This window comes from Solanum lycopersicum, chromosome 9 (assembly GCF_036512215.1).
Source record: "Solanum lycopersicum chromosome 9, SLM_r2.1".
NCBI lineage: Eukaryota > Viridiplantae > Streptophyta > Magnoliopsida > Solanales > Solanaceae > Solanum > Solanum lycopersicum.
In genome coordinates, this window is record NC_090808.1 from 6589231 (window position 1) to 6607673 (window position 18443).

General features: G+C 33.7%; 1 protein-coding gene across 1 annotated transcript; it reads right to left on the reverse strand.

The window, feature by feature from the left end:
* Nucleotides 1-273: 273 nt before the first annotated feature.
* On the reverse strand, nt 274-11459 carry LOC101250435 (RNA polymerase II C-terminal domain phosphatase-like 2). Its single transcript, XM_004246282.5, has 14 exons — nt 10934-11459; nt 9640-10110; nt 6440-6650; nt 5911-6068; nt 5752-5822; nt 5562-5667; nt 5393-5479; nt 5106-5244; nt 4649-5010; nt 4525-4567; nt 2867-2997; nt 2722-2775; nt 2178-2274; nt 274-1456 (listed from the first exon to the last, which is right to left on the reverse strand). The coding sequence occupies exons 1-14, from the start codon at nt 11213-11215 to the stop codon at nt 1242-1244; spliced, it is 2427 nt and encodes an 808-aa protein (XP_004246330.1). The 5' UTR covers nt 11216-11459; the 3' UTR covers nt 274-1241.
* Between the last annotated feature and the right edge of the window lie 6984 nt (nt 11460-18443).

Consider the following 18443-nt stretch of genomic DNA (forward strand, 5'->3'; position numbering starts at 1 on the left):
TTGGAACACAAATAAAAGAGAGTATAAAGTAGTATTTAAATTAACCCCACTTCCAGTCTCTAATAACCACCAGTCTCTCTTCCCACAGTTAGACACAACAAAACACTCTATTTCTGAAGAAAAACAAGAACATAGTCATCTTTCTTATTTTCTGTTTTTCTTTAACCCTCAATTGAGAAAAAAGAAGCTTCAAGGGTTATCAATAAAAGAGGTTTGTTTTGATAAGGTTTAAGATAAACAGAGAGTTTTGTCTCTGAATAAAAAAATCAGGAATTTGCTATTATAAAGGCAATAAAAAGCCTTTGTATAAAATTAAACTGCAAGGAATTAAATACTAGTTACAAAGTATGGCAGAAATGAGGGCACCAAAAAGCCCTTGATAAAAAATTGTATGAATCACTTCTCCAATGAGTAAACGGAAGACAAAATTCAATTACTCCATAACATATCAGAGAAAATCATGAAAAGTAGCCACTTGGGAACGACTGTTCCGCCACCAAATTGTTACTGCTGCAGGACATCCGAATATATAATGACTCAGGTGGCCATATATAGCCCTCCTTGTCTCGACATTATTCGGATTGGACATTTACAGTCTTGTATACAACAAGAGATGACTAAAGTTGGTATTTACCAAACGAACAACATCAAGTCTTCATTCCAGAACTGGCTCAGTTCATTACCAGTGCAGAAACTAACCTTAGGGAATTGGGGAGCTTGGCTTATGATAAACATCATATACAAGAGCCCTAATATTACCTGGGCTCTCATCCCCCATTCACTCATTGCACCACAAAAACATCAATTCAGGATATCTCAATGAGAGCCAGAAGCAAGGTGCATCTGAGGAAGAGTAGGAAATGGTCAAACACTACTCATCCAGAAGCTACAGGAAGATATAGCGTTCCAGTTACGAGTAGACCATATTTTAGAACCAAAAGAGAAAAGGACCACAAAGCACACAGGCACAAGTTACTTGAGAACAAAAATTGTGATGGGAAAGACGAGGGGTGGAATTACAACTAAAAACCACCATTATACCTCCAAAATAAGAAGCATCAAGAATGGCCTACATAGCCAGATGAACAACTGGGCAAACAAACTTCACAATTTTCTTTTTGCTCCCGACTCTGATACAACACAATTCAAGGAAGGAGGGGTAAAAACCCATATGATCTCAACCCATCATCTCCGAGATTTGCTTCAGTGCACACCCTCCCACCCCCTTAACCAAACACCAGTCATGTTTTCAAAGAATTAAGTGATCGGTCATGAGAAGCATCACCATTAACTCCCACCTCTGAAACATTTACTTGAGGTAATCTATCGTCGACTGAAGGTTCATCCACGTGATTGACAGTGTCCCACAAGAACCCATTTTCATTTTCCACCGAAATCTTATCAAAGTCTTTATCCACTGCTAGAGGGTGAGATGTAATGTATGAGACGTAATTACCTGCATATAAGCAAATATCAGTCTAAAAATAATCTCTAAAAAAGAACTTGTACCCTGACAAGGTAACATTAAGAGAGGAAAGAAATTAAAGCAAGTCCTGGATTTTATCATAAAATGAAATTGAATTCAGATATAGGTGTAAACATGTCAGAATTGACGAGAGTGATATAATGACATCATGTAGAAGTGATAACTAAGGAAATGAAGGACAATTCTGCTAAAATTCACAAGGCTAGTGTTTTTGAAAGCGAAAAAGGTGATGAGGTCCATGGGATTTGAAGCAAAAGTGACAAGTGAAGCACACACTTATTTGAAGTAAAGCGCACAATTTACTGGAAACAATGAATTTAGTACAATAAAAGTTAAGTTGCAATGAGAAAAATTCTCAAAATTCGAACAAGTGACAGATTCTAACTAAAATCACTTTATGCACCATGTTTGAAGCACAAACTACTCTAAAGACCATGGCTTCGCCGATGAAGTACAATACCCTACTTCGAGAATCAATTCATCGCTTTAAGAAATGAAGCAATATCTTCAGATAACACAGCACGAGACTGTTTTTAAGAGTTTACTTGACATGAGGCACTGGTGCCTCATTTTGCAAATCCTCTTATGAAATAGTAACAAGAAAAATGGATCTCCATCACAGTATTAGCTAAGGATTCTTGAAACAAGTTAAACCAGGAAATTCAAGGGGAAATTTCAAAAAGGATCTTACCAGCCATGTTCCGAAGTGCATTCTCAGCTGCCTGTTGCTGAGCATCCTTCCTAGTCTTACCCATCCCAACACCAACTCTCTCACCGATAAAGAAGACCTAAAGATTATTCAGGCTCAGAATTCTGAATATAAAACCTTATGCTGTTTGTCTAAATTCAGATGCCAAAATAATTATGCACTTTTATATGAATAACAATGATAGAAGCAACACTCTCGTATCAAAATGAATATTTTCAAAGATAGACATTAACAGACAGTTCATAAGCACCTAACAATTTTCAGAGTCAAATATCAAGACATACAGATGCATGAATGTCAAACTCATTAGCACACGACTTTCAGGTATCTCGTCAGCCATTACCTTGCACAGTACATCCTAGTATCCCGTTAGAATCAAAAGAGGAACACTATTACTATCAGTGGAAACTAGTGCTGTTTGACGGAAGTTTTGCTTCATATTTATACGACAAACAATGCAATATATCAATCCCTGCGATAAGCTTCAAATAGGTGAAAAACATTCTTCCATAATAAATTTTCTAACCTCAACTGAAAATTGCAATTCCTCACTGGTGCTCACCACAGGCCTGAACTCAACCTACAAAGCAAGACACAGTGGAGCTCTTACTATGACAACCAAGAAAAATCAACAGAGATAACATCTTGGCGAAAAAGTATGTAGCACATACCTTTGAGTTGCATAGCCGTCCAATTTCTTGCAGCACTCCAGTAGCTAAAGATGGCAAGATGTTCATTCTCCCAGCTTCTAGTTGAGGTTCTCTGTTGTTAAATAACGACTGATGTTGAGAGAATCTACCCTCTGTCAAGGCAAAGAACAATCAGCCTAGGAAGCTTTTGTCATGAACTTGATGAAGAGAGGGAATAATAAGGAAAAGAAGAAGATCAAAGAGACTATGCTTAAAACGAAAACTTTAGCAGATCTCTCTCTCAACTTTCAGCAACCATCCTTTGTTCTCTGTAATACCAAACTAAAAACAATTGATAAAGTGCATATCCCATAATCAATATTTTGCTTCTAGAATTCAACATTATCCCAAAACTTCTTTTGAACTCCTTCCAAATACCACTGTTCAGGGGAGCGCGAAGCGCAAAAAAGTGACAACGTCCTGCTTCACACTTCGCTTGCTTAAAGCGTGAAGCGAAGCGCTCGCTTCATTGAAAAGAAGTACAATTTGAAAGAAAAAAGACCAAACCAAAAAGAGACAAAATATATAAGTAAAAATTAATATTAAACACTAAAAAAAGGTTTCCCTTTAGTTGTCTTGTCACAAACAGACATACAATAGTTGTCCTATTGGTCTCCTCAACTTTTTTTTCTATTTTTCCATGCCAGGTTAGCCTTTTTTAATCACGGATAAGATCTAAGAAAAATAATCAACATTATAGCTTTATCACTATTAAGAGAAAATTCAACGACACTTTGGTCATTGTTAAGAAACAACACAATTCAGCAATATATATTTTAATCACGGTGAGGAAACAAATAATCAGCAACATATAATTTAAATAATCAACGCTAACCAGGGTAAAGGAAAACAGAGTAGAAAAAAAGAAGAAAAATTCTAGGCTAGCAGTGCCACTGCACCAGATAGAGAAGAAAGAAAGAAAAGAGAAAAACTGTTGGAAGGAAAGAGTACTCTGAAACCTTATTATTCTGATTTCTTAAGGACGAGGTAAGTGGTGACTCTTTTTATTCTTTAAAATCGATCACTTATTAATTAAAAAAAATATAACTGCTGCTTTTCTCGGTTTGCCGCTTCTGGTCGCATTGCGCTTCAATCCCAGAAGCAGCCGCTTCTGAACACTTCGCGCGTTTCTCGCTGAAGCGCTTAACCCTTGCTTCGCTTCGCTGCTTAAAGCAGTGAAGCACTCTCTTTCCCGAACACTGCCAAACACTATCTTGATCATTAAAGATATACGCATACCACCATCCTCGCAATCAACAAGTAAAAGTATGCAATTCCAGCCTTTTTTACATGTTGGATAAATTATATCCCACACCATTAGTGATAAATAAAGACGCACCTAGTTGGATTTGTTATAATTTGATAGCTGGGCTCATAATCACAAGCTGAAAACTAGCCCTTAGGAAAACGACTTCAGTCAAACTTTAAACTAGTCATTAACTTAACAACATTCATTCCCCAAATGAGTCACTGAGATGGCTACTTAACCCCAAGAGCAAACACTAGTGCAATATGATTAATTAAATGCATTCCTTCCTAAAGGCCAGCTTTTGCTCATAATATTTTAACTTCTTAACAGCAAAATGGGGTATTAAAATTGCGATAAGTAGTAACACAGTATAAGAGTGACTCGAACTCACCTGTCTGATGAATAAGTCTATGCATTTCATGCCTGAAATTTACCTGCAAAGAGTCGTGTGATCGAATGAATAAGTCAGCAGGAAGACAGTCATATCTATTTCTGAAGGAAGCAGTAGCAAGTACCTCCCCGTTCTTCCCTGCAGATGCATATGATGGTAACATCATGTTTGTTGCACCTTGACTCAGAAAATTCTGATGACCTCTCTGTTTAGCATACCTTGATGCATCAGATTCTTGAAAAATTCCAGGTGATCGACCACCCATGTGTCCTTTATTTAGGTCATCTTCCACCAACCATCCACCATGTGGTGGTATGGGCAGTATGGGTGGTTTCTGAGGCACTCTAGGTAATAAAGGAGGTTCTGCTGAACCACGATACCTCATGTCCTGGCTAGGATTCAATATGGGGTGCCTTCTCTTCCCATCACCATCAGCTTCAGAAAAGCTGTTATCTCGTCTAAATGGAGCTCCCAGCAAACTTGGTTCTAAACACACACAGGAACAAAATGAACCACGGGTTGATAAACCAAAAAGATTAATACATCTATTATTTACTGCAGGTAAAGATAGATTTCATTACTTTCTGAAGGTTGAATTGGTCTCACTGATTGAGCAGGTGCATTTGCAGCAATTCCAACCATAAGCTGGGAGCTTCCTGGCTTCATATCAGGATTGTTACTCATGAAAACAGGAGCAGAGTTCATATTAACTTTTCCCTCCTGGATAGAATATAAACATGAGAAGATTGACAGCTGAAAAATAAAGTACTTGATTTGATGTGTGACGTGTTAACACTTCCAAGTTTTTTGGGGGATCGATCATGCGATAAGAAGTCAAGATAGGCAGTAATAACAGGTAAAACCCCACCTGTTGATTCAACCTTTGTGTAACTTCAGGCCCGTACATTCCCTCAGGAATAGGAGCAGGAATCCCACATGACGCAAAACCAGCATCCTAAGAGTAAAGAAATTCAACCTTCATCTTAGTGATCAGCCTTCATTTAAAGTTGAAATTTAAAGAGCTCGTAGATGAATACCTCGGACATTAAGTAGTTGCTAACATCAGGCGCAGAAGGTAAATTTACAGCCTCATCTTCATAGAAAATCTCACAGATCTTTCGGAGTAGGCCTTCATCAAACTCTCTGATTGACAAAGAAAATGGATCAGATAAAAAAACTAGTTAATTGACTCAAACTTACTCTTTTGAGGACTGAGAATGAACTTACTTAAAGAAACGAGCTCTAACATCACAAGCAACATTTCTTGCCACACACAGGACCGGTACTGCATTGGCCATCTACTCAATAAAGAAGTTCCAATCAGTCTAGGTGTGACAGAAAAAAACAAGATGACATTGAAATCATTTGAAATGGCAAAACACACACCTCTGCTAGTGGAGCATAATACGGAGCGAAAGCAGGGACAACATGAACACGAGGTTGATCTTTATCATCCCACACTTTGAGTCGGTCATCAATAACCATTGCCAATTTTGGATGACAAATGCCATTTCGGAAGACAGTAAGTAAAGACTTCTTGGCCCCTGTGGGATTAAATGACAGAGATGATGTTGCTTGGTTAAAGAAAAAAAGTTTATAATTTACCAGTTCAAGAGGAAAAGGTATTATAGTCCTCTGATGAGAAGCAATCACAGTTGGCAGCCTTTTGGATGTCACTGCTACTATACATTAGAAGCTTAAAGAAAATACCACTAATGAGCTTAGAATGACATAAATCAAACACAAGAAGACAAATCTTTCATTACTTATGGTGCTTCATTATGCTTCACTGTGAGAAGAGGATTATCTTTTCTCTTGTCAGGATAGGGAAGAGGAATCGTGTTACCATGTATAGAAGAACAACCTATTACTTTCCCAAGGAGTCATAAAACAGGAAACTATTCTAGTTCCTAACCTGATCTAACACATACAACACGATCCATCAATTGATTGGCATTAATGAGGTGTGACCCTGGGTCGAGTAGCCTCCAAATCTCCAAGGCATAATCTCTCTCTGCCATGGTGCAAACATATACTTCAAATCTTTTCCGACCTTTCGCCGTCAAATAAGTTCTCAACTCCTCCCACGCAGGACGTAATCTAACAAGCACACTGGTATCCCGATTCTGCACAAGAAGTTTCCATGATGAGAAAATGTGTGAAGCTAAAAACTTAATCTATGTCCAACTAAATTCGAGTTCACATTCCAAGGTTACACTGATTACTGTAATAAGACAATGAAAACCTTAGATATTCCAGTTGCAGTTGAACTAAAAGGCCAAACATCCAAATGCCAATTTCTTTTAGCTACATGAACATAATATTGAATGAATGGAAGAGACATAAAAGAACAAAGACCAGAGGTGGATGCTTTCCACTCCTCCAAACGCTTCCTCCCAGCAATTCGAACAGACAAGGATGCAGATCTCTAAGCCACATTTGTTTCCATCAAGTTTAAGACGTCTGAATCTGAATATTAAGATGTGCATAAAATCTAGGTCTGACTCTGAATGCACATCTGAAATTAAGATGTTATCTTGAGATCCAAACACTGAGTAATTAACCCTATTTGTTTTCAATATCCAAATGTATATATATAATTAAACACTTCATTCATAAAATATTATAAAAATCTCCTTTTAACAAAATAAATTTGGTTTATTAATAGAAAATAATATTTTGAATACTTTTATTTGATTAAAAAAATAAACGATAAAAAATGCAAATAAAAATTATGCACATCAATATAAAAAATTATTGTGACAAGTTAAAAAAAAATCAAATCTTCAATTCCCATTTTTCTTGATGTTGCTTTGTTGCTTATATTTCTATAAAGAGAACTTGCATAAGCCCTCTGGACCTGTCATTGTCATTGTTTCCTTTTCTGCACACTAGAGTTGTTAAACACTTCAAATCGTAATCTACAGGTCACAAAATAATTATCTAAGGCTGTTTAACATAATTCCCAGAAGAAAAATATAGACTGCTTCTATTTCATGAAGGAAGAAGGGAGCACATTCAGTTCTAAGAATCGAAGGTTTCATGGGTTCGTTTATTGAGTGTGGCGTCGAGCAGCGATGATAATTTAAATAATTTTCTTATATTGTGTTTAATCTATGTGGGTGCGAGAGTTCTTGCTAAACATCAAAATACGTTCAAAAATATTCTGTATTTGTAAAAACTATGAGAACTTATTGGTTCAAGAGGTGAGAAAGGAGAGTGAGAAGTGTGAAAACCTTGTTGAGAGGAGAAGAAGGGAGGACTTGAAAGATCTTGAAATTAAGCAAATTATTAAAAGAATTTGAATGGTGTTAAGACCCTGTTATAGATCTAAATCATTCAGACGCATTAAGACGCTTTATAAGAAAACTGTTATAGTGGGTTTAGAGTCCCACATTGATTGGGGAATAAACTGGTGGTCTACCTATATAGACTTGGGCAATCTTCCCCATAAAAGCTAACTTTTGGAGTTTGAGTCGGCTGTCATATCTTCACATAGAATCAAAGATAGGTCCGTCTCCATTTGGGCTTCTGATCCACGCTTAAGTGGGAAAAAACGTGAAGGGAGTATTAGAGTGGGTTTACCACATTGGTTGGAGAATAGACTGGTGGTTTACTTATATGGACTTGGGCAATCCTCCCCTAATGAGCTATATCTTTTGGGGTAGAGTTAAACTCAAAGTCTCATATCTCCATAAGAGATAAGTCCATCCCTATTTTGGTTATTGAACCACACCTCCAGTTGGGCTTGTGCACGTAGAGGGTGTTAGAGTGTGTTTAAAGTCCAACATTTGGTTGGGGAATAGATTAGTGGTCTATTTATGTGGACTTGAGCAATCCTCCACTCCTGAAGGTTGTAGGTTGAGTTAAACCCAAGTATTTATAGGAACAAAACAAACACTCTTATTGAGATGAATCTAAATATTAAGATTCAGACCTTAAAACAGGCACACTTAATAGGTTGAATTTAATTCAGACCTCCATAAAATGCGAACAAATGAGGCTCAAGTGTGATCACCCCATAGGGGTATCCAACTTTGCCTCTGCTGGTGGATTAGCAAATTGACATGTGTAAGGACCATCAGCAGCAAAGTTCACACATATAATGAACAAAGGTTACTCAAATCCATAGCAATTCATTTAAAAACTTCTGCAAAGAGGGAGCAATAGACACCATAGAGTATATTACAAATATCTTCATAGTGAGGGGAAATGAATGAGTTACTTAGACAACAGTATTATTCAATCTGCTCTTTCTCTTGGCATAAGGACACAAGAAACATCACTAACCTAAACACTAGCAATTTCAAAAAAAATAAACAATTTTTAAAAAAAACTAAACACTGGACCAAAATGAAGTATGAATTTTTGGACATTAGATGCAGATAATGTGTTTTACAAAAAGCAAACTAAAAGTAACAATTACATATTAAGTTTGACACCGAATGGTCTAAATACACTATGCAAAAAACCTTGCCTACAAGATATAAATAGAGTGTGTAAGCTTACTGAAAATAAAGAATACGTAATTGTTGAGTGATCACAGTTGTAATTGTTGAGTGATCACAGTTATCCCAAAATATTGAAGGCTGTTAACTAATAAGTATATTGAGAACAGGTCATATAAAAAGACAGGACAACAGCCAATGTTTAAGAACAGAACTTTCAGATACTGTGAAGCTAGGTGAATCATTTAAATTAACAACCTAATCTACTTTCCTACAATAGTACTCCATTTTGTATGAGAAACCATAAAGCATCCTCTACTCAACTTCAAATTCAATCAATCAACTTGCCTCAATGCACTGCATAAACTTCCATAATATAAACCTAAAATACTAAAAAATGAAAAGAATAATATCAAAATACTATAAAAATTAATGACAAACCGACAATTAAAAAGTCAATAGCCAAACCTTTACTCCACAAGTATAACACGACATGCAACTTCCACTAGCACCTTAAGGGAATGCACTGAGCAGGGGGGATATTCTCCATGACACGAACAGTATATAAATTGAGAAATATGCATGCTTTAGATGTGTGCACCATGCTAAGAATCAATAATTGCAAGGCATAACAGAGAAATGAAAGAAAATATATGTATCTTATTACCTCGGGATTAATCCGTGTAAGGACAACATTCTTATCCCCCAACCTTATGACTGGCCGAACTACACCCTCCTGCCCTTCAGATAATGGTAGCACCTCCTCTTTCTGAGCTCTATATACAATCCCACAGTCAACAACAGAATCACTCTCTAAATACTGCTTCAGCAGTGCACGGTCCTCCATATACCTCCTCAGCTCTGCGGACATTCCAGACGACCGAATTGGATCCATCTCTCGTGCTAACCAACCCCGCAAAGCCTCAATTCTATCATCAAATGACTTCATTGTATTTGCAACAATTAAAGTCTCATCCAGATCAAAAACAATTGATAGACACCTCATATTCAACATCTGCAAACAAGCACTATACAGACCAACGGGCACTGAATAGCACCAAAAACAGGGGAACTTTTTCTGCTTACTCGCCATTGCTACCAAATGTATTTCTTCTTCCCCCAGAAAGACTACTGCCGTCTACACAAAGACCAAGGAAAGGGAACAAATTTGTCAGCAGACATCTTACCATAAGAATACATTATAGCCACAAAACACCAATTATACATTATTAAATATATGCTCATCCCCCTTACCAGAGCTAATGCTATGTATATTCCAGACAAATCACATTTCTGACAACAGCTTTAAGAGAAACTGCTTACATCTCATATGAGATGCATCAATTATTTTCAATAGATACATAAATGCCAAAAAAGCAGCAATATATGTAGAACTGCCAACGTCATTCAGCATCCTCATTATTAAATCTTAATACCACAAAAGAGTTCGCATACACATCCACATGAAAATGCCACGATTACTCCATCAAATATCCACTATAGTCGACAAAAAAATCATAGTCATATCCGAAAATCGCAAGTTATTTCACAAAATAACCACAATCATAGCACTGCTACGAAACTTCCCACACAAATGTACATTAAATGCCACAAACATTCCTCACTGTCAAAAATTTGGGGTAAGCAATTACAAAAACAACTGCATCCAGTAAATATCACAATATAAAATCATCAACAACCATCATCTCTCATTGTCAGAAACTCCGTTAACAACTAAACAACAATAATTCTCTGGTAAATTTCGTAGTAAATGCAGAGTCAGTATTTCACATCAAACATATAATCATCAACAATCAATTCTTCTCATTGGAAACAAAATTCCATAACCATAAATAAATAAAAATACTTGTGCAGTAATTTCACAGTTTAAGTAAGTTCATCACTATACAAACTGATCATAGTTCGTTATTCAATTAAAAAAAATGTTAATGTCTATTAACCTTGAGGTCATAGTAGCACGAGGAATGAAGAGTTATCAACGGAGACTTCTCGGAACCAGTTGGCGCTGAATTCGAGTTCGGTTCAAGCTTACAACGAACAGGTGATGAAATCGTTCTCAAAACAGCAATAGGATGAACTCGCTCACTATTTGTAGAGATATGATCAATCCGTATCTCGTTGTTTGGGAATTGGAAGTTCTGATCCTTCACAGGTATGGTATCCAGCTCTCCCAAACACGTTTCTCCTTGAAACACCAGGGATTTGAACCCTAAACGACTCATAGTTTCACTGAGATTCGAAATTCAAATCGAAAATAGCAGTTAATCACGCCAAATGTGATGAACAACGATGAAAAAAATACAGAGAGAGAAGTACAAAAAAAATTTAGAAGAGAAATTTCAATTTCTCTCTCTCTGTTCACTCCATTGCTGTTGTCTCTTTGTGTGTGTTTCTCTCTCTAGAGCTGGCGCGCTATACTATGCTATTGCTCTCGTTTTCTCGCTCTATAATAAGCAGCGGTTTCAAATGAATGGGGGTGTGTTTAGGTATTTATAGAAAGCAGAGGTGGGATTGGTTTACAATTAGTCTCGCATTTGTATGAATTTACGGAAATACCGGAGGTTTTCGTAGGAGTTATCAGGTTCAAGGTACGCATGCGATGTGTGAGGCTTGCACGGGTTTTGTTATCCTACCCTCTGGTTGACGGTAAGGATGTTACAACGTTTTGCTTTGGAGAAACAATGACCATTTGATCAACGAGATTTTATTCAGATGTTACAAGATTTTCATTTGGAACAATAATGGTCGTTGATTAACGAGGATTTAAGTTGTTGCTTGGAGAGGTGTGTATTTTATTACTACTCCCTTATAGTCGGTACCCGTTGAAGCACGACTAAATTTGAATTCGCGCCTGGAGATCTTATGCTGGCGGGTTAAACATTACCTAACAAAGGCGATTTCGTAACCGTTTTCTTTTGGCGGGTGTTCTCTCTGACTTCATTAACTTCTTATTTCGCGTACAATTGCTCTCTAATTTAGTAAGTACTTTCCGGTCCAACTTTATGTTTCTGAATAAAGTGATTGAGTTTGATTGTAAATTTGGGCATAAAATCTTTAAATTTTTGAGATAAAAATTTATATAATTGGCAATTATGTAAAAACGTTTATAAGATATAATAACTGATAAATATTTAAAATATATAAAAGATATATCAAGATATTACGATAAAAAATACACTTGTTAGAACTACAAAATTCGAAAGATGCCATATAAAGTAAAGATGTTACGGATTTTGATTTGGAACAATAATAATCTTCGATTAACGAGATCTTTATATGTTGTTAGAAACACGTGTATTTCATTTCTCCCTTATTTAGTAAGTACTCCTTCTACCTCTATTTATATCGCGGATCAAATAATTTAAGTTTGATCATAAATTTACGTATGAAAATCTTCAAGTTTTTGAAATAAAATTTATCTACGAAAAATTACATTAAAAAGTATGCATTATAAATCATGCAATTGACAATTATAATTATATCTTTTCTGATTTATTAGGTTGTGGTTGTCTACTCATATTTTGTATAATTGAAACTAGCTAATGATTCTATCAGTATACTATGTATTGGTATTGCAATTACTCTTTTTTTTTTTGTATTAAACATATTCGGATGGTTGCTTAGCGACCTTAAATGTGATCCTAGCGCTATTTGAATTCAAGAAAGAGCACACTTGTCTATGTTGCCATGAATTCATCTCTTTTCTAATACGTTTTTCGAACTTAAGAGTCTTTTTAGTCATTTGGTTTTGAGGCTAAATTACTCTACATTAGACTAGTAGATATTTTGGTACCACAACTTCAAATTCTAGGGAGATTTTGTTGACTTAAAAGATTTATGATTTTTGATTGTTTAATGGGTTGAATGGTTTTAGTTGGTTGGTTTTTTCCCCGGGGATTATCGTGGGTGTCATTCACGACGTATTTGGGTCATGATATTAAAAGAATATATGCAAAAAGATACAAAAAAAAATGCATTTGTTTGAATCTCAAAATTCAAAAGATGTATCAAATTTCAATTTGAAACAATAATGATCGGTCGATCAACGAGATCTTTATCTGTTGCTGAAAATACGTGTATTTTATTACTCCCTTATTTACTAGTCATTCCCTCTACCCAATTTATATCACAAGTCAAATAATTTATGTTTGATCGTGAATTTAGGTATCAAATCTTTAAATTCTTTGAAATAAAATTTATATATTAGCAAATTATATCAAAAGTATTAGAGATAACATAATTGACAATTCAATTATGTCGATTATTTCCAAGACCAAATTCCATCTTTTCTTATGTAGTGTATTATTATTTTGCCTTTTTTTCTACCCTTTTCTATTCGAGAGTCAAAACAAAGAGTATAAAATATCTTTTGGTATTCGTTCTTTTCCCTCTCCTATTTTTGAATTATTATTAGGGCAAGGCTCTAGCAGGCTTCCTTGCCGCGTGCGACGCAGGTATGGATTTTCCGTCTAACCCTTTTTATCCTCCTGGGGAGAAGCATAACCGCACAATTTCAAGCCTGAGGTTGAGCCCATTCCGTAAAAGATATATGAAAATGCGATTGATAATACACTTATTTAAATCTCAAATTCAAAAGTATCATAAAATTAAATTGAGAAGACAAAATATAATTTTATTAATTAGAGTTATAATTTGTACTCCTTATTTATAAACCAATGGAGTCTAGATATATTTTTGCATCTATGTTTGGATTTTATCTTTGCTTTCCTTCTTGGTATTGACATTTTTTCAAATATATTAATCCAAATATTGATAAACAAATCTTAAATCTCAGTTTTGAGTTTTTAAGATTGACAAAATATAAATGTGAGTAGTTACATGAGTGACTCTAAGCAATAAAGAATGCAACCATATTTACTATCAATGTTTTAAAATGCAAGATTGGGACGCATTGGGAATATTTAAAACATTTTGACTTTTGAGATTCACGTGTGGGATTTGTTGGGTTTTATTTGCCCTAAATTTCTTACCATAAATAGGTTTTCCTTGTAGGAAAATGTTTTGGATTGACTAATCCTTTTCTTGTAGGAAAAGGTTTAGCACTCGATAAATAGAGACATGTTTCTTCTAACTTAATCAGCATTCACAATGTAGTCTTAAGGGCTTTGAGAGTTTTGGTTAGGGAGAGAATTTATGGGTCACAAGCATGATACGTTATCACTTGTGTGAACCTCCCATGTATTCCGAGTGAATTGGTTGAGGTTGTTTCTCTCTGTATTTTGTACTCTCATATTTATAGTGGATTGCTCATCTCCTTTGTGGACGTAGGTCGATTGACCGAACCACGTTAAATCTTTGTGTCTTTTAGTATATTTCTCGTTGTTTTCTTACTCGTGGTCTCTCGAGGTTTGCTTTGCTAGCTTCCGCGTTTACACCTGCTTATTTTCGATCCTAACAAAATTTAATTTTGTTAAAGTTACATCTTAATTTTCTAATAGAATGTCCAAATACATCCAATATTTGGAGCTCACCTAAAAGATCTTACACATATGAAGTGTCAAATTCATTAGTTATTAGTAAGAAGACTGTTAGTAAATGCTATAGTGCACAATTTTTTTCGCATCTATAAAAAGAAGATTGAAAATAACTCAAATAACAATTCGTTGTGTTGCATAATTATTATTTGAGAACACTGCAGGAGTGATATCACTTAAACATTAATATCTTTTAAAATTGCATAGCTAAAATTTACAACTTCATTTTTAATTGATCTTCATGATTTTATTATATACCTCAATATCATCAATTTTTATTATTTTGCTATTTGAAAATAATTTTATTAAATTCATGATGAAATGATATTTAAGTTGATAGGGAAGTAAGTTGCATAGTATGATATTAATCTACTTCAAATTGCTAGAGACACGTATATTTTATTGCTCCCTTAACTTATTTAGCAAGTGATAATTTGTAGTTGTATGATTTATTGATATTGTTGGACATGCGATACGAAATTAACTTATTATTTAATTATCTTTATAATATTTAAATTAAGAAATCCTAAAATATATGATAATAAATAAAATATATTTTAAAAATTAGGAAGTCCTAAAATATATGGTAAGAGAAAAAAAATATTTCTATTAGGAGAATAATAATTTAGGACCTAAAATATATGGTAAGAGAAACAAGATGCATCACAAAAGATAGGGAAAATAAAATTTAACAACTAGTTAATTGGACAAACATCCCATCCCATCCACTAAATCACCCTACTTAATACTCTAGTTCAGTCTATATGCTTTGTTGTGTATATCACGTCAATTAATAAGAGGCTTAAGTTTTCGATAATCATTTAAAATGTTTTAGTGATTTCGATTCAGAATATTAGAGATGTTCAATATACAAGTCATAATTGAAAACTTTAGATGTTCAAGTGAATTATGCGGACAACTTTAAATGACCCTCGATGTTTGAGCTAAATAAAATTATATATAAAAAGAATAAATTTATCAAAACATAGCAATTGACCTTAAAATAATATTATATATATTTAAAGATATAAATAAATATTGTATCTCAAATATGCTATAGTCTATTGTGTCTCACTTGATTTTTCGATAGGTGATTTTTCAATTTATGTTCTTTTTCGACGCTTTGTTTGTTTTATCATGCTCAAAAAAAGAAAATAATTAATGTAAAATTAAATGTTAATCAAATTGAAATTCTAAAATGCTAGGACAACAAATATTATTTGAAAGATCTAAATCAAAACTTTAACTGATTTCAAAATCTTAAATGTTTTGTGTCGGATATTACTTGTAGTTTTATACACTTTAATTGTTTGTCGTAGTTATATTTTTTTTCAAGAAAATAGCGCGAGGGAGGGAGGGAGAAAGATAAAACTGTTTGCAGATTAGAGGTGTGATGATTGTTCATCACCTTTTGCGTGATTTAGCCATTATTTTAGATTTGAATTTTGAATTCACTGAAATTACACTCAAACGACGAGTCAATTAGGGTTCAAATCAGTGGTGTTTCAAGGGAAAACATATCTAGAGGAGTAGGTACTATTCTAGTTAAGAATTAGAAAACAAACAAAGCAAAACATCATGCCCTGATTGAGACTGAAAACATGTCAATTACATGAATTTTTGGATTCCTTTTGTGCATCTAATGTCCAAAAGTTCAAGTGACTTACATATTTTATTCTCAGTTAGGGCTTTCTAAGAAAAGCATAATGTTTTGCTTTGTTGGTATTCTAATTCTTAACAGGAATAACATCTAGCTTTTCCATATATGTTTCGCCTTGAAACACAACAGATTGGAACCCTAAACAATTCATCATTTGAGCATAGTTTCTTCAAGTTTCAAAATTCACATCAGGAATATTGATTAATCATGCAAAATGTTATGAACAATCATTCCATCTCTATTTTGCAAAATATTTTATCTATAACCCCCACTCTCTTTCTTTAAAAAATATAGGCACAAAAAAATAACACAAAAATCGAAGAGTAAGAAACAACAAGTAATATCAAACACTCAATATCAAATGAAATCATTTAAAGTTTTGATTTTAGATCTGTCAAACAAAGATGCAATCATCTTTTCTCACAAGAGGTCACAATTATTGTGAGCAAACATATTAATGACGATGATTTTTTTTATGTTACCAAGAGGGTGTTTGGATTGACTTTAAAGTTAGTCAAACTTACTTTCAAGTCAGTTTTTGACTAAGGTAAATGTTTGACAAATATAAAATAATTTAAAATAAGTCAAAAAATGACTTGAAATGAGTTGAAAAGTGTTTGACAATATTAAAAGTAGCTTAAAAAAATTTAAAATGACTTAAAATAAGTTCAAAATCAAAAGTAGGTCTCTTTTACTTTTTATTTTTTGACTTAAAAGTTATTTAAGTTTGACTTTTTGTTTTTAAGGTAAAAGTTATTTTTCAAGTCAATTCAAACAGGCTCTAATACTTGTTCTACTATTCTGCCTATATTGATTTTCCTAATATATAATATAAGATTTTAAAAGGGAGACTTACATAAAGCCTATTAATTTAGGATCTAATTACTTAGATACATTCTAATCTACAATATTACATATTTTATCATATTTTGGTGCATTCGAATATGTCTAGACACATGCATCTCATCAGGATACATAGAGTTAAGATTAGGTGAATTTTGTGCTACATACATTGTATCCGAGTTGATTCACATGTATCTGGATACAAAACAAATCTCGCTCGCCTCTCTCTTATTTCGTTGGTCACTCTCCTATGTATTTGGTAGCCCAGAAACATGCAAATCACACCGGATACATGTATATAGTGTGATTCACATGTGATTAAGATATATAACGAATCTCGCTCGCTTCTCTCCCTATTTAGTGTATATGGTAGCCAAAGTTCATGTATTTAAGTGTATCTTTCTCATTAAATGGTGGAAAACTATTAATTAGTGATAAGATATGTAACATTTTGAAAGTATTGATAGTAATAGTATATATGATAGTGAAGTATGTCTACTTATGTAGTTTTCATTTTAAAATCAATTAACACTTAATTTTAAATTAATTATTTTCTTTTTGGACATGACAAAACAACCAAAGCAATGAAAAAGAACATAAACCGACAAATCATTTATCAAAAAAATCAAAGGAGACAAAATAGACAATTACCTATTTGAGACTTTATATATATATAATTCCTGTTTTAAAAGGCAGAGTATGTGAAAAAACGTTTTATATAATACCAGTTGAGGTGTAAATTTTACGAATTTAAGGGGCTTACTCTCATTTATATTCAATTTCATAGTTTTATTATCAATAAAATAAGGAATAGTAAACTTATCAATGCTTTGTGATTTTATTTGAGATAACAAATAATCAATAATGAAGAAAAAAAATATTATAATTCTATTTAAGAAATATTATTATACCAATAATAAAAATATAATTTAAATAAAAAGAGGTTCAAAAAAGTAAATTAAAGACACCTGAGCGTATGTTTTTATGCCCACATTTTTATGCTCGATACTTACGCCTTAAATTTTAAGACTTATACTTTATGTATTTACATCTTTAATTTACGATTCAAAATATTTTTGATACGTTCACCTTAAGACTCGTTTCAAAAATATTTTTGAAAACACTATATATAACATTATTTTAATGTCGATTCTGCTGTTTTAATAATTTTATTAATCGACGTTGATACACATAAAAAATGCATTTAGCAGACAGCTAAGCAAAAGTCAATTGCGCTGCTAATAAGCTAATATGAGCTTTGGAATATTTGCTAATTGCAGCCAACCTGCTTAATTTAAAAATGAAAATTGATTACCTCACACACGTGGCGGAGCTACGCGTATCCAAGAGTGACATTTCGTTAAAAAAATTTCATCACTAATTTTTATATATTTCAAATATTTCTTAGTAAAAGTTTAATTTCATCACTCTAATTGCTTAGCAAATAAAAAA

Coding starts and splice junctions, on each gene's coding strand:
- LOC101250435 (XM_004246282.5), bottom strand. CDS start 11,215: ATGAGTCGTTTAGGGTTCAAATCCCTGGTGTTTCAAGGAGAAACGTGT. Junction 5,823..5,910: donor ATTATGCTCCACTAGCAGAG/GTGTGTGTTTTG, acceptor TTTATTGAGTAG/ATGGCCAATGCAGTACCGGT. Junction 5,480..5,561: donor GCAACTACTTAATGTCCGAG/GTATTCATCTAC, acceptor CTTTACTCTTAG/GATGCTGGTTTTGCGTCATG.